We start from the raw sequence: 16008 nt of genomic DNA on the forward strand, positions 1-16008 counted from the left end.
AGGTCAAAATATCTTTTTTGAGGTGAGGAGACCACATCTGTACACAGTATTCAAGATGTGGGCGTACCATAGTTTTGTACAGGGACAGTAAGATATTGTGTGTCTTATTTTCTAGCCCTTTCTTAATAATTCCTAACATCTTATTTGCCTTTTTGACCACTGCTGTACACTGTGTGGAAGTTTTCAGAGAACTATCCATGATAACTCCAAGATCTCTTTCTTGATTTGTGGTAGCCAAATTAACCCCCATCATACCATACGTATAGTTGGGGTTATTTTTTCCAGTGTGGGTTACTTTACAGTCGTCCACATTAAATTTCATTTGCCATTTTGTGCCCAATCACTCAGTTTGGTGAGATCTTTCTGAAGTTCTTCACAGTCTGCTTCTGTCTTGACTATCTTAAACAGTTTAGTATCATCCGCAAACTTTACCACCTCACTGCTTACCCCTTTCTCCAGATCATTTATGAATAAGTTGAACAGGATTGGTCCCAGGACTGACCCTTGGGGGACACCACTAGCTACCCCTCTCCATTCTGAAAATTTACCATTTATTCCTACCCTTTGTTTCCTTTCTTTTAACCAGTTTAATTAGCAAACATCAAAGTCTGTTTGCAAAGGGGCTAATGGGCTCGATTCCCTGGGAATCGCTTTCCTAGCCTCAAGTGAAAAGTAGCGCTTCCCAGCTATTTGTCTTCACATGACTGCCACAGCCGGCTTCTCGCCATGCCTCTTTGGCCGCCTCGGGAATGGTTTCCATTCGGTGCAAATGTTACATGAGAGATCCTCTTTCCAGGCCCAGAGCTAGGGGCGGGTTCCCTTCTGCAGCGCGTGTGTCCCTGAGAGGGCTGGGAACAGCCGAGCCACGCTGGTTTCCAAGCCGAGTGGTTTGGAATGCGCGTCTGAGCAGCATGCCTCATCGCCAAAGGGAATGTGTGTGTAGATTGGTTTCCATGCCTGCAAGGGCTGTATGTACATTTTACCCTGAATTTTCTGGATGAGAATGCAACACTGTTGATCTCCCCCCTTTCCTTCGTACAAAGAGTTGATCTCTGCTCAGCGCACTGAGTTCGGAACTAACTTTGTCCCCTGTGTCTCCCGTTGCTTTCCAGGGGCGATGCTCGGGGGAGACTTGAACAACACAAACGGAGCCTGCCCGAGCCCAGTTGGTGAGTGAGCATGCAGACCACCTTCCATGAGGAGGCCTAGAGTGCTGGACTGGCACTCAGAAAACCCAGGTGCTATCCCCAGCTCGGTGACTTGTGGGCACTGCTTAGTGCCTCAGTTTCCCCCGGGATACTGCCCTTCTGTGTAAAATGTCTTGAGTTCTGTTGCTGAAAATGGTTAGATGTTGTGATGGGTAGTGAAGATCCTCTCAGACAGCTCGAGTCAGGTCTGGCGTGCGCTTTCAAACGCCTCCAGATCTTTCAGATGTGGATTTTTAGGTCAGCTAATTGTGTGTGGCAGGTGTGTCCTGTGATTAAACTGCTGGATTGGGAGGCAGAAGGTCTGGGTTTGGGGCCTGACTTTGCCGGCGGGAATAATTTTCTCTCTTCCATCTCTGCTCCTTTTTATAGCTCTGTCTCTTGGGACATAACCCGTTCAAATTCAAATCCGAACCAAACTTTGCTTAGCCTGGTGGAGGAGAACGGTTGCCGTAAGGCCAAAGCAATTGGCTGCGTCACAGACTCTGTGTCCTTGGGAAAAATCCATAGGACCTGAGTCACACGTAAGCTAAGGCCCCTACATCCCACTCTGGCTTCGGAAAAACACATTCCGTGTTGGTGGAGCTTCCTCTTGAAGGCCCCTTTCCATTGCCAGAGTGGGAGGAAGGAGCTAAGTGTCAGCGAGGGCTAGGTCCTCTGTAAAATGGGACTAACACATCTTTGTGTGTTCCCCGTCTTGTCTATTTAAATTGCTCTCCCTGCAGGGCAGGGACTGTCTCTTATGAGCTGCGTGTCCAGCTCCGCAATGATCTCAGCGGGCTCCCTCGGTGCGGTTACTTCTAATACTGACAATCAGAAGGAGGCGCGAAGAGCCCTCCGCCCGAACAAAACCAGGCGTGGCTCCCATGCCTCTTTTGTGCCACAGAGACGGGTCACTCCAGGACGAGTCGTGCCCTGGAGACTTTGCGGGGAAGGGGAGTGGAATGAATGACTCTCGTCAAGTGAGATTCAGGCTGCAGGCGCAAGACTCAAAGCCCTGTTTCAGCTGCTGGCTGGGTGCTGGATCCTACAGCCAAATGGACTTCTCAGAACAGGGCCAAATGAGCATCCTGCATCCACACTCCCCAGGGGGCTGGTCTCCCTTCCAGAATCCTAGTTAGGGATGTTAACATTTAATTTAGTGCTGAAATTTTCAGCGGTTACACACAGGGAAGCAGTTGGCTCCCTGGGAGCTGGTGGGTTCCTCCCCCCCCCCACTGCTGCCTCTGTAGTAGAGGCAGCAGCGCAGGGGAGAGAGGCAGACGGCTCCCTGAGCATACGTTAACCGTGTACACCATTACACTATCGTATTCCTAATCCCAATAGCAACATACACGAGGGGCCCGCTCCCAGCATGCCCTCCCAACATGAGGCAGTGTATAGGCAGACAGCCTGCAGCTGGGGAGTTCTCCCTTATCCCGCTGCGGTGGCTTTAGGCCTCTGGGATATTGCCGGCGTGGGGAGCAGAGATCAGAATTTGTCTCCGTGTCTTTAGGAGTGTTCAAAATCTGGCTCTAGACCTTGCTGTTTAAGCTCATCTGCAAAGTCAGGGCTGCCAGGAAAGAGGCATTAAGGACTGGCCCATACCTCTAGGCAGAGACGCTCTGTCACTTTCTATCACCCCCCCCAGCTCACCCACCTCCCCCCAGCCCCCACGTCAGCTGTTGTGAGCGGCTGTTCCAGCTTCTAGCTTGGCAGGTTCCATGAATGTCAGAATTGACGTCACTGAAACATTCCTCTCATTCCTCCAGCCACTCCAGGAAATGGCAGCGGGGCCTGCGGGGCCGCAGGGAGCCCTGCGGAGTCGATCAGCGCCGGCTGTTTTCAGCCCAGGCCTTGTTCCCAAGTCCTCTCCTAGACCCTGTCCCCACCGAGCCCCAGACTCCCTTCAGTTGGCCGCATGTGGGTGGAGAAGAGGGGAAGATGGGCTGTGCTCTTCATAGTCACCAGGGGGATGAGGCTCTATGGAGCATCCAAAATCTTAGGGCCAGACGTTGGCTTTGAGTTCTACATGAGGCGGTAGCTGCTCTCCTCCGCCCTTGTCGCTCTCCCCTCCCCCACTAACGCCTCTGTCGCCCTCCTTCCCCTCAGTGGGGGTGCTGAGCCTGGCAGGCAGCACCATGGGATCGCCAGCGACCTTTGGCTCGTTCCTCTCTCTGGATCCCTCTGACCGCAGGCCTGGATCGCATTGGGATTCCCAGCCAGCGTGGAGCAAACATAGAGGCTCCCTACCTTGCGCCCAGCAGGATGGGGGATTTTGGGACCTGGCCTGAACAAGTTGCCTTGCAGCTCTTCTCCAATCCCCAGGATTCCCATCAGGGACATGACTGAGAGCGCACGGCTTCCGGGGACCACGAAGCCTAGAGCACCCTGCGCTGCAGCTAGTTCAGGTTCCCCTTGGAGCATGGCAGCCCTGAGGCTGCTCTGACTTACTGGGGGGCTGCAAACAGTCTCAGGGTACTGGTGCAAACACGTCTTGAGATGCCCCCACGCCCAAGCCTGGGAATAGAAGTAACTGACAAGGCCTTGTGTTTCCAGCCCTCCCTTGCAGATGTCGGGTCCTGCTCTGCAGAACATCTTAGGCCTAGGAGACAAAGGGCTTTGAGAAAGCAGCTCATACTCTGTCGGCCTCAGAGGTGTAACACAGCCCCCCGCTCACCTCCCAGCCTTTGCTTTGTAACATCTCAGCCTCACCGTCGCCGAGGGAGGCGGCTTCCTCCGTGCCTCCCCTGTGCATTGGAGATCACATTCGCCTCTGGAAGGAGGAGTGCTCATCCTCTCTCCAGGAGCCGGTCCCTGCCACGTCAGGCAATCGATTGCCCTCCGAAGCCAGCGCTGCTGCCTCTCAGCTCTCCCTCCGGTTCCCTCGGGTGGGGGATCAGACAGGCGGGAGAGTCCCTGGGGTGAGGCGGCAGACGGTTGTGGCCGGGGCGTGGCCGTTCCGGCAGGGATTGATGTCGCTAGCAGTCAAACCAGGGACTTGGAGGAGATCTGGGCCTGCGGGTGGCTCCGGGATCCTGCTTGCCTGCTGGCAGGGCTGGCCCACAACATTTTGGCACTTGAGGCGGGGAGCTCAAATGACGCCCCCATGCCCCCTTTTCTTCTGCCTGTCTGTTATGTCTCTTGTGCCCTCCTTCCTCCAGCACAGCGCTCCACCATCTCTGTGCATCTAGAGCAGAGAAAATACATCTGCACCAGCAGCAGGCACAATTTTCTACACTCTGGGTCCTAGTGGCACCCCCCCCCCCCCCCGCCCCCGCCCACACAGTCTGGCACCTGAGGCGGCTGCCTCTGTTTGCCTCATGGTGAGGCCGGCCCTGCTTGCTGGTGTGTATTCTGCTGGCCCCCTGCGGTCAGCAGAGAGGACCTCGCAGGAGAGCTGACATATGGCATGTTGGGTTCTCACTGCAGCCTGCTTCCAGTGTGGCTTTGACACCCCACCTACGAGTTCCGAGCCAGAGGCTGGCAGGGGGCCAGCAAACGGCAGCAGGCACCTGGCCAGTCATGCTTTGATCTGGGGCGGGGGTGGGAAATGCAAAGGAGTCAAGATGGGTTTTTCTACTGCTGATCTTCAACTTGCAACCCACAGCTCTCCCCAGTCCCTGTGCCGCCCCTCCCGACGCCCTGAAGGACACAGCTTTGTGGGGACAGGGCCATTTCTGCATTATTGCTATTCTGCACTGGCTCAAAATTTCATGGGAATTTCAGGGATAGAACTCAGCTCCTCCTGCTCCTAAAGCACAAGGCCAGAGCACTTGAATTCAAGGAGAATCGCTGTTAGTACAGGGCTTATGATCCATGGTGAGCAGTTCTGATTCCATCCTGCAGGGGGCAGTGTTGCGCATACACTCCAGCCAGCCCATTGCAATATACGCACCCAGATCTTCACAGACAATAAGGCAAAATACCAGTTGCTGTTGTCATGGAACCTATTTATGCGTCTGAGTTATCGTTACGGAAGCCTTATGGCTGGAAAACGTAAGCATTTTGAACATGCTTTGGCCTTGCCCCACTCTGCTTGCGCACAGCCTTGCATAAAACCCAACAGCACGCCACTGTAAAAAAAAAAAAAAAGCAGCTGAAAGCGGTGAAGGTCGCACAGGAAATGTTGGGCGCTTCCGTTGGCAATTAGTATAAAAGCTGGTGGCCTTGCAAATGAGAGACGGTTTGTGCAAAACCCAGTGCACCCCTGGATCAGGCTAATGTGTTGATTGTCTGGGCTCAGAAGTTGCATTTGATCCAAGAGTACCCACACCCGTCGAACCCTGGATCAGGGCATGCGCCAGCCTCAAGCTTTGGAGTTAGGAGGAGACATTCCTCAAGGGCAAACTATCCCATCTCTGCCAGGGTTCTCGGACCTTTCTAGGAAGCAGCAGGTAGTGGCCACCGCTGGTACTGGTGAGAGGCTGCATAGCAGGTCAGACAGACCATGGCTTTGGCAATTCCTGTGTTCCTTCAATACAAAGCAGCCCAAATCAGAGCACATTCGAATCCCGCTGGAAGATCCCTACTGTTATTCTTGGCTGCTAATACCAGCTCTGACCGTACTTCCTTCTCAGTGCCAGCATAGGGGCATTTCTAGGGTAAGGGGCATCATCAGGGTTCATGCTGCAGGACAAATTCTGGAGGCGGTTGACAGCCAATGCCAATTAGAGCAGCCTCGAGGCTTCTCTGACTTACTGGGAGAGGGGGCACGAGCTGGCACAGAGCCGTCCTAGGATTAGACGAGCGCAAAGGTGGCTTTAAGGCAGCTTCGCCACCTCCTTTCTGCTCAGCTGCGTGGAAGTTTGAGGATCTGGCCGAGTAATCTGACCATACATCCTCAGCAGCCGCGTGTTCACACCGGGCCTGATTCCCTGCTGCTGCGGAGCTTGATCCAAAGCCCAGCCGCAGTCACCGGGAGCACATCCATTGGCTTTGGCAGGGTGAGATCTGTGCGGTAGTGCAGTCGCTCCTTCAAGTTCAGTGCTGCTCTAGATTTGCAGCGACGCAGAGCACTATACTTGTGCAAACGCCCACATACGCAGTGCTACCCCTCCCTGCAGTGTCCAGGCATTAGCATTTGGGGTCAGAGGTCTGGCAGGGTAATTTGTAGGTATAAATCACAGTGACACTCACTTTTAGGCCCTTACACCAGGCCGATGGCAAGGCAGGGACAACCGACGGGAGCCAGGGTTCGTCCCAGCTGGGCGCGCGTCATGTCTGAAACTCCACTGCTACCCAGCTGCCCCCTGAAATGCAGATGTAGCGTGATTGGGAAGCTGATTAATAATGCAATCAGCGACCTATTTTTCCCAGTCTAATGTGTGATGAATATGAGGGCTGAATCTTGGTGATTGCTAAATGTCTTTCTATCTTAGGGGCCTATTCATAAAAAAATAAATATAATAATCTCATCGGAACAATAATCTCATCCAGTTTATTCTTTCCCTGACGCTCGTCAGATCTTTTTTTAATTTTGCTTCGCACGTGAAATTCTGAACTGGGGCGGGGGTGGGGGGGGGAGAAGAGGAGGAAGAAACTCTGAGTGTCATGGGGGGGTTGGGATGAGGAGCCCCGATTCTCAGTGACCAAGGGTGTCGCTGATTTTCGCCCTCTCTGACGTCCCTTTGTGCTGCCAGACCAGCTCAAAGAGGCCTCCGTGTAAATAAGGCTCAGACCCTTAATGTTTATCACTTGCCCTGCAGTAGTGCTTAGAGGCCTAGTAGGTGGGAGTATAGGCACTGACTTTGTGGGTACTCCAGGGCTGAGCACCGGCGGGGGGGAAATTAGTGGGTGCTAAGCACCCACCAGCATACATGTGCCCTCCTCTCTGGCCCTTCATCTACGCCTCTTATCCGCTGGTGGCTCTGCTGACCAGCTCCTCCCCCACCCTCTCAGTGCTTGCAGAGTGCCACGAACAGCTGATTTGCCATATTCTGGAGGTGGTGGGGCAGTGGCAGGGAAGAGGCAGGGCAGGGACTTGGGGGAAGGGAATGGAGGGTAGATGATAGGGGCGAAGGGAGAAGTGGAGGGGAGCCTAGGGCAGAGAGGGGGTGGCCAAGGAAGAAGTTGGCACCTAAGGGGAGGAAGGACAGTGAAGCTCTAGAAACATGGACTCATGTCCCAGATGTTTGGTTGGCAGGAGGCAAATCTCCATGCCTCAGTTTCCCATCTCTCAAAAGGGGTAACAGCCCCATTCTGCCTTATAGCTAGAGTGTAAGGCTAGGATGGGTGCGGGGAGTGAGAGAGGACAGTTTGGAGGGTCAAAGCCCGGGACTGGCACTTAGGAGAGCTGGCGTTACGTCTCAGCATTGCCAAAGATTTAGAACAAAATCTGTGTCACGGGTCCCTTCTTAGCACGGATGCTCATGGCCCTTCTGGCTCAGCCAGGGCAGTGTTTTTACATGAGAGAGAAATATTTGGTAACGGGCTCTTCAGTCTAGTAGAAGGAGGTCCAATATGATGGAAAGGTTTGAAGCTGAAGCTAGACACATTCAGACTGGAAAAGAGGTGCGCAATTCTGGGTAATTAGCCACTGGAGTAGCTTAACAAGGGTCCCGGGGGAGTTTAAATGAAGCCTGGATCGCTTTCTAAAAGATGGCATTATTGTATGGCAGTTCTCTGACCTGTGTTACGAAGCAAGTCAGACTAGATAAGAGGTCCCCCAGCTGTGGGGTGCGGCCCCCCGGGGGTGCATGGAGGAATGTTCCATGCGGCACGGCAGGGCTCTGTCCAGGGTCCGTGGCAGGTGGGGAGGGGCCTTGCAAGCTCCGTTCCGGCCCTGGCCCCTTGTCACAGCAGCATTCTTCTCCATGGACCCAGCTGCGACACCGTCTGTAGCCTCCTTAGTCTGTGCCCCCCTCGCCCCACCTCAGCCACGGCCCCACTCTGAAGGGGGAGGCACAGACACTCGTAAGGCAGGGCACAACTCTGAAAAGTCTGGGGACCCCAACTAGCTGATCACAATGCTGCCTTCTGGCCTTGGAATCTATGAATTTTTTACTCCCCCTCCCCCCCCAAAAAAGCCTTGAAACTAGGGATGTGAAACACTAGTTGACTATCCGATTAGCAAATGCTTATTGGATAGTTGACAAGCTAGTTGACTAGTTGCTCCCTCCCACTTTGCTGCCTCTGTCAGAAAGAGGCAGCAAGGGCGGGGGGGAAGGAAGGGGTACTTCAAAGCGGCAGCGCTGTGTGGAGCCTGGGGCCAGACCTCGGGCTGCACGCAGCGCGGCTGCTTTGAAACACCGCTGCGGGAGCCCCACGTCAGGCTCCTCCCGGCATTTCAAAGCGGCAGAGTTGCATGGAGCCTGGGACCAACTGATCCCAGGCTCCACGCAGTGCTGCTCTTTTGAAACGCTGGGAGGAGCCTGACTCCAGGCTCCTGTGGCGGTGTTTCAAAGTGGCTAGGATCCTGGGGTCAGCTGGGGAGTCCCCAGCTGAATCTGGGCTCCACGGGGCACTTTCGCCTTTAAAGTGTAGCAATAGCCCTAGGGCCCTTCAAAGGCAGACACTCCCTATTGACTAGTCGAATACTCGATGCAAAATGTATCGACTATTTGATTAGTCAGTTACCCGCAATTTAATATCCTTACTTGAAACTTGAGAGATGCTCAGATGCTGTGGAGATGGGACCTGCTGAGAATGAAGGTAGATTGTGCTGGATGCTGGGTGTTTCTGTTTGAGACAGCCTCGGCCCCAAAATGCTCACAGTTCATAGAGACCACACCGACACCGGGGGAGAGGATCCTCGGTCCTGATTCGCATTTACACTACAGCCCCTTCGGGTCATGCTAGCCGTGCAAAGGGGCCTCAAAATGGTGAGGAATTATCTGAACCCCTGATGGCACTGCTCAAGTGGTGTAAAGGGGGCTTAGTCTAAGTCAGAATTAATCCCCCACCTGGCTTTGCAGCCTTTGGGCGCTCAAATTGCTGGGATAGAAATGACTGCAAGAGGCAATAGAGGGTGGGGCTCAAGTTACAGGGCAACGGCGATTGGAGCTCTCCATCTCCCCTTCCAACCATTTCCAAAATGTGCACTCCCCTCTCTCCCCCCGCAGGAAACGGCTACGTCAGCGCCAGAGCCTCGCCGGGTCTTCTCCCGGTCTCAAACGGCAGCACCATGGGCAAGATCCTCCCAGCGAAATCACCCCCACCGCCCTCCCACGGCACGCAGCTCGCCGCCAACAGCCGTAAACCGGACCTCCGTGTGATCACCTCGCAGGGCGCCAAGGGCTTGATGCACCATTTGGTGAGTGCCGCTGCCTTCGTTGGGGAGGGGAAGGGGGAGGAATTCTCTTGGCGTCTGGAGCTGCTACTCTTCCCGCTGGCCATGTGGCTACCGGGAGATGGGGAAGGCTGCCGTGTTCCCCGGCAATAGCCGGTCGTGCCGTGACCTCGTTGCTCTAGAACGCTGCCGTATTCCTTGGTCACCGTGCGTAGTGCGGCAGCACAGTAACAGCGTTGCCGCTGGATTATTACTATCAAGTATTCGTATTCCCCAGTAATGGCCCATACGACAGGATTCCTCAGGCGTCACCCATCACTACTAGGGATGTAAAATCCCATTGAATTAAAGCACAAGTGTTTAGCCAGTTAACCGATTAAAGGGGGGGGGCTCCAGCCTGGGGGAGCAGCCCCCTCACCCACCGCAACTGGGCTAGGATGGTCCCTTGGCCACAGGAAGGGACTGTCTGGTCCAACTGGGCTGCCCCTGCCTATAGCATGCCCAGGTCCACTGCGGACCTCACAAGGCTGAAGCAGCCCCCATAAGTTAAACACAACTGGTAAACTTCATTGGTTAACCGGTTAACCATTCACCTCCCTAATCCCTACCAAGCTGCGACGTTACAAGGTTTTACTGAGTCTCACCATTGCTTGGAGTCTACCATTCTGAGACTGTAAAGGTGTTCTGCCGCCTCTGTCTTAGGGGCCTGACTCGCATTGATATTAGGGCCGCTCTGGGAACATGAAGCAGTTTTAAAGCATATGTAAATACAGTGGCCCACGTTTCCAGTTATGCCACGGTCCCTTGAAAGCCCTCGGGAAGTGACCACAGAGCGTAATTTATACACATTCTCAGGCCCCTTCAGACTACCAGAGGGGTGTGAAATGGCCTCTGTGGAAATGAGAATCAAGCGCCGGGAATTAAGGGGCTTGTCTTCATGGAAATTTAACACGAGTTATAACCTGAGGGTTGTCTCTCACTTGAGTTCCATCCATACCTCCCCCCCTTGGGAGCTGTTAACTCCCTCTAGCCAGCCTGTTGGGGTGCACACCACAGCTTGAGCGGGCACGTCAGCTGCCAGCGCATCGCTGTGCTTCCGTCCTCATTGCAAATGGTGTGTTTGTCGGTGTGAATTAGCTGGTTCCAAAGAGCAGTGAAGACACCGAAGCACAGCTTTTGACTAGGGTGAGAGCTCGAATTCCACTCCCGGCTCCTCCTGGACTTTGACTCAAGCTGATAACCCAAGTTAAGGACACAGCTTTGCTGTAATGTAGACCAGTGTTCCCTCGAAGTTTTTCCATCCATGTGCAGAATAAACTCTGTTGTGTGCACCAAGGCATGTGCAGATGTGCACCACCAATAGAAACACCAGCTGCTGGCGGTTGTCAGCTGTGGGCACTCTGCCAATCAGCTGGGGGGCACCTGAATCTCTCCTTGGCTCCTGCCCAAGTGCTCAGCTTACAGGGAACACTCAATAACTTGAGTTAACTCTGCAGTGAAGACCGAGGTTTTGAGGTAATTTGGTTTTAAAAACCATCACACCTTTCTTCCAAGCCCAGAGAGTCCCAGTCTAAGGGTGTGTCTAGACTGCACCCCTCTGCCGGCAGAGGGATGCAGATTAGGCAGGTCGAAATTGCTAATGAAGCGGAGATTTAAATATCCCGCACTTCATTAGCATTAAAATGGCCGCCGTTTTTTTCGTCATGGAGCTTTGTCGGAGAAAAGCAGCAGTCTAGAGGCTGATCTTTCTCTAAAGAAAGCCTTTTCCAATAGATCCCTTATGCCTCGTAAAACAAGGTATACAGGATCTATCGGAAACGGCTTTCTTTTCTCCGACAAAGCTCCGTGCCGAAAAAAAGCGGCGGCCATTTTTATGCTAATGACCTTAGCAAGTTAGAGAAATGGTCAGAGGTAAACAGGATGAGGTTTAATAAAGAGAAATGCAAAGTGCTCCACTTAGGAAGGAACAATCAGTTCCATACATACAAGATGGGAAGCGACTGTCTAGGAAGGAGCATGGCGGAAAGGGATCTAGGGGTCATAGTGGACCACAAGTTGAATATGAGTCAACAGTGTGATGCTGTTGCAAAAAAAGCAAATATGATTCTAGGTTGTATCAACAGGTGTGTTGTAAGCAAAACTCGTGAAGTCATTCTGCCGCTCTACTCTGCACTAGTTAGGCCTCAGCTGGAGTACTGTGTCCAGTTCTGGGCGCCACATTTCAAGAAAGATGTGGAAAAATTGGAAAGGGTACAGAGAAGAGCGACAAGAATGGTTAAAGGTTTAGAGAACATGACCTATGAAGCCAGGCTTCATGAACTGGGCTTGTTTAGTTTGGAAAAAAGAAGATTAAGGGGGGACATGATAGTGGTTTTCAAATATCTAAAAGGGTGTCACAAGGAGGAAGCAGGAAGGAGAAAATTTGTTCCTCTTGGTTACTGAGGACAGGACAAGGAGTAATGGGCTTAAAGTGCAGCAGGGGAGGTTTAGATTGGACATTAGGAAAAAATTCCTAACTGTCAGGGTGGTCAAATATTGGAATAAATTGCCAAGGGAGGTGGTGGAATCTCCCTCTCTGGAGATATTTAAGAACAGGTTAGATAGACATCTGTCAGGGATGGTGTAGACGGAGCTTGGTCCTGCCTTGAGGGCGGGGGGCTGGACTCGATGACCTCTCGAGGTCCCTTCCAGTCCTATTATTCTATGATTCTATGATTCTATGAAGCACGGGCTATTGAAATCCCCACTTCATTAGCAACTTCAATGCGTCTAATTTACATCCCTTTTCCGAAAAAGGGATGTAGTCTAGACGTACCCTAAGTGCTCAGACTATGTCTGCACTGCAGCTGTGCTCCGGCAGTTCCAGAGGGTTATCGAGGGAACTTTTTATTTTCCATTGACGTAGGAAATCCACTTCTCTGAGAGGGAGACAGAATTCTTCCCTCAGCCTGGCCACATCTACACCAAAAGTCAGGTTGCCACAGCTTCAGGGCTTAGGGGGTGACATTTACATAAGAACATAAGAACGGCCGTACCGGGTCAGACCAAAGGTCCTTCTAGCCCGGTATCCTGTCTGCTGTCAGTGGCCAGCACCAGGTGCCCCAGAGAGGGTGGACCGAAGACAATGATCAAGCGATTTGTCTCCTGCAATCCCTCTCCAGCCTCTGACAAAGAGAGGCCAAGGACACCATTTTATCCCCTGGCTAATAGCCTTTTATGGACCTAACCTCCATGAAATTATCTAGCTTCTCTTTAAACTCTATTATAATCCTAGCCTTAACAGCCTCCTCTGGCAAGGAGTTCCACAGGTTGACTACATGCTGTGTGAAGAAGAACTTTCTTTTATTAGTTTTAAACCTGCTACCCATTAATTTCATTTGGTATCCTCTAGTTCTTCTATTATGGGAACTAATAAATAACTTTTCTTTATCGGCCCTCTCCACACCACTCATGATTTTATATACCTCTATCATATCCCCCCTCAGTCTCCTCTTTTCTAAACTGAAAAGTCCCAGTTGCTTTAACCTCTCCTCATATGCGACCCGTTCCAAACCCCTAGTCATTTTAGTTGCCCTTTTCTGAACCCTTTCACAGCTGTAGCCAGGTCAATCTAACTATTAGGTGAAGTCCAGGACGCCCCTGTTAAAAGTTATCTACCCCCATAAACATAAGCAGGATTGGGGCTGAAGAGAGAATCAGTCAAAACCAGTGAAGGGCAACCGAGACTAGTGAGTGGACCACAGGGTGGTTTCTTTCATCTCCGCAAGATTGTCGTAACCAAGATGGTCTCCGGGGACAGGGTGGTTTTGCTCACTGCGCTTGCGCACCTAGAATGTGCGGGCAGGGCTGATGGAACCGTAGCCATGCTGCGATTGGCTTCAGAGGACACACGTGGTGCTCACAGTCAATGTCGTGTGCAGTCAGCCCGCCCCTCCTTGCACGTGCCCTGGCTTCACGTGCGTGTGTGTCACTTTAGTGATACCGGTAGGAAAAAAACGATGCGGATGAAACCCAGCAGAATCTGGCAACCCTGTGCATGGGCAACAAAATGTCTCATGGGCTAGGCATAGAACCCCGATGAGCCGCATACAGCTCTCAGGCCAAAGGTTGCCCACTGCTCAAAACTGTCGGTGCAAAAAATTAAAGCTAAGCAAAAGATTCTGATGCACAAAAAGCCATGGAGAAGTTTTGAAGAACGAAACGTTTGGAGCAACCATGTTCCTGAGAATTTGCTGCCTTTTTTTAAAAAAAGCTGCGTTTTGTAATAGATCTGTAACAATATTGGCCAGCTCAAATCCAAACAAATAGATGTGGACCACACCACGTTTCTGAAACTTTGTCTACACACAAAGGCTACATCTACACTACGGGGGTTTTCCGGGATACCAAAAGTATCCCGGAAAAACTCTGCCACATCCAGGGACTGCGTTTGCTCTTCTGCTTTTTTTGCAGCAGTGCAAACGCACTCTTTCAGAAGCCCTGTCTTCCTCATTGCATTTCTTCTATGAGGAAGAAGAGCTCTTCCGAAAGAGCGGGCTTTTCCAAAATTTGTCCCAGTGTAGACGGGCCAAATTTCGGAAAAGCCTCTTCCGGAAAAAAATCTGAAAAAGCTTTAGTGTAGACCTAGCCAAAAGTTGTCCGACATTAACCAAAAAGTATAGTTAAAGGGACACAACCCCAAATAATGTGAGATAGTTATACTGGCATAAAGATGCTCATTCTTTCCTGTATAGGAGTTGTTGGGTATAACTATATTGGTATAAATCACACCCCTAACATATACAGTTAGTGCACTGTACAAGATATGCTGTGTGTGGCAAGCTTTAGCTATGTTACAGAAGTTTCTCAGAAAGACAAATGAATGCTTGAATTCTCACTTGCACTAGTCCCTTTTACACCATTTGGGTAGTGGAAAGGTATCCTAAAGTGGAGGTTTATGAATGTATGGCCATCTCAGGACCCCTTTCTCCTGCCAAAAGCTAGGTAAAGGGGCCTTAGAATCAAGCTTTTGGCTCTGGGCTTTGAAACAATGGGCCAAAGGCGTCAATGTAACCGTGCCTCTTGGTTTTGTTTCTGTTCTTCTGCATTCAGACGGAGGACCACTTGGATCTGGTAAGTTGCCTTGCTGTGTGTGTGTTTTCTTAGCATCTTTTTGTTTCCTTTAACACTTCCCTAAACACCAGGCCTGGAGGGATGGGGGATTAAAGAAGGCATTGAACACTGTGGGCCTGATATTTACATTTTATTTACTCCATGGCTCCATTTACAATATACTGTTGGTACAAAGGAACCATAAAGTTAGTATAACTATAATTTCCAGGGCTATTATTCTACAGAGCAACAGAGAATTAGGTTTAGGAGTCTATGTGTCAGGGAAAAACATTTTCTCCGTGGCAAAGAAAAGCTATAGGCCTAGGTCCCCAGCTGTTTTAAATTAGCACAGTTCCATTGAAGTCAAAGGACTCTTTAGCTGGCGTAAATTGGTGTCACTTTATTGGAGTCAATGGGCCAGATCCCTAATTGGTATAGACTGGTAATACTCCATTGGAATCAGTGAGCCAAATCCTCAGTTGATGTAAATTGGCGTCAGTTCAGTAAGTTCAAAAGAGCTACACTGATTTACGCTACTCTGGGCATCTGGCCTAAAGCAGGAAAGAAAACGAGTCCTTCAAATACAAAGGCGAACTCAGAAAGGGAAAGGGAAATCTCAATCCACCATCCCACAAGTTCATTCACGAGAACGAATTTCTGCGGGGGAACGCGGCTTCTCGTTATTTTTATCGCTCTTCCTGCCAGCAAAGGGAGTGGTGTCACCTTGTTGGTGACAATAATACCATTTTGTCCTGATGCTATTCTGGTGCAGTACACACTGGTAATAGGGTCGTGGCAGTCAGGGAAGGTTGGAATAGCCGTAAATCATGGTCTTACAGAGCAATGGCTTGCAGAACTCTGATAGAAACGGCTCTCTGGAGGCAAGTGGGTATAGATACAGGCAAGTACCTTTTCCATCCTGTTAGCTGGCAGAGTAGTCTTGCATCTGCTTTACTCACTAGTTCTGGGCAACCGTAGGCAAGACATTTCCCTGTTTGATCCCTCAGTTTTCCCTTCTGTAAAATGGGGATAATGGACCACTTGAGCTCTGCTGATAAAAAGTGCTGTATAAGAGCTAGATAGTATTATTGCTGCAATAACCCAGCCCATTTAGTGCACTCCCCTAGCTCTACTAACACAAAGATCAGCTCAGATCTTTTCCCCACATTTGACTTCCTCCATATTGCTCATCCCACACCCCAGATCCTCTTTCTATAAACATCCTTTCCTACCTCCTTTATACACAGGCAGGGCTATGAGTCACCGGCCTCTCAATGAGTCAGCAGAACCCACTTAACCCTTTGCCAGCAGCAGGCTCAACCCCTGCTAACAACGTGGGTGTGTTTCTGGCAGCTTCTAAACCAGAGATCCTGGAGAGGACCACAAATGATTTAAAGGGACACTCCCTTATTCCTAGACATTAGACTGCATCTCTTAATTTGAAGTGAAGAGCAACCCCCATCCACCAAGCCTTCTGTGACAAGAGATTTCACCTGGGAGCAT

General features: G+C 51.1%; 1 protein-coding gene and 1 long non-coding RNA gene across 14 annotated transcripts in view; one reads left to right on the forward strand and one right to left on the reverse strand.

Annotated features, from left to right (window-relative positions):
• Positions 1 to 16008, forward strand: part of MEF2D (myocyte enhancer factor 2D) — a 223051-nt gene that overhangs the window by 189922 nt on the left and 17121 nt on the right. For 8 of the 13 annotated variants that reach the window (XM_075907987.1, XM_075907993.1, XM_075907984.1 and 5 more), the window contains 3 exons: positions 1113 to 1169; positions 9248 to 9438; positions 14506 to 14526. In XM_075907987.1, the coding sequence (XP_075764102.1) occupies positions 1113 to 1169; positions 9248 to 9438; positions 14506 to 14526 (269 nt within the window). The remainder of the gene's footprint in view (positions 1 to 1112; positions 1170 to 9247; positions 9439 to 14505; positions 14527 to 16008) is intronic. The other 5 variants (XM_075907988.1, XM_075907989.1, XM_075907996.1 and 2 more) reach the window with 1 other exon arrangement.
• Positions 5142 to 8824, reverse strand: LOC142819638 (uncharacterized). The gene is made up of 3 exons (XR_012897501.1): positions 8783 to 8824; positions 6324 to 6436; positions 5142 to 5260 (listed from the first exon to the last, which is right to left on the reverse strand). It is a non-coding gene; the product is annotated as an uncharacterized LOC142819638 (long non-coding RNA).

Source organism: Pelodiscus sinensis, chromosome 24 (assembly GCF_049634645.1).
Source record: "Pelodiscus sinensis isolate JC-2024 chromosome 24, ASM4963464v1, whole genome shotgun sequence".
Classification (NCBI taxonomy): domain Eukaryota; kingdom Metazoa; phylum Chordata; order Testudines; family Trionychidae; genus Pelodiscus; species Pelodiscus sinensis.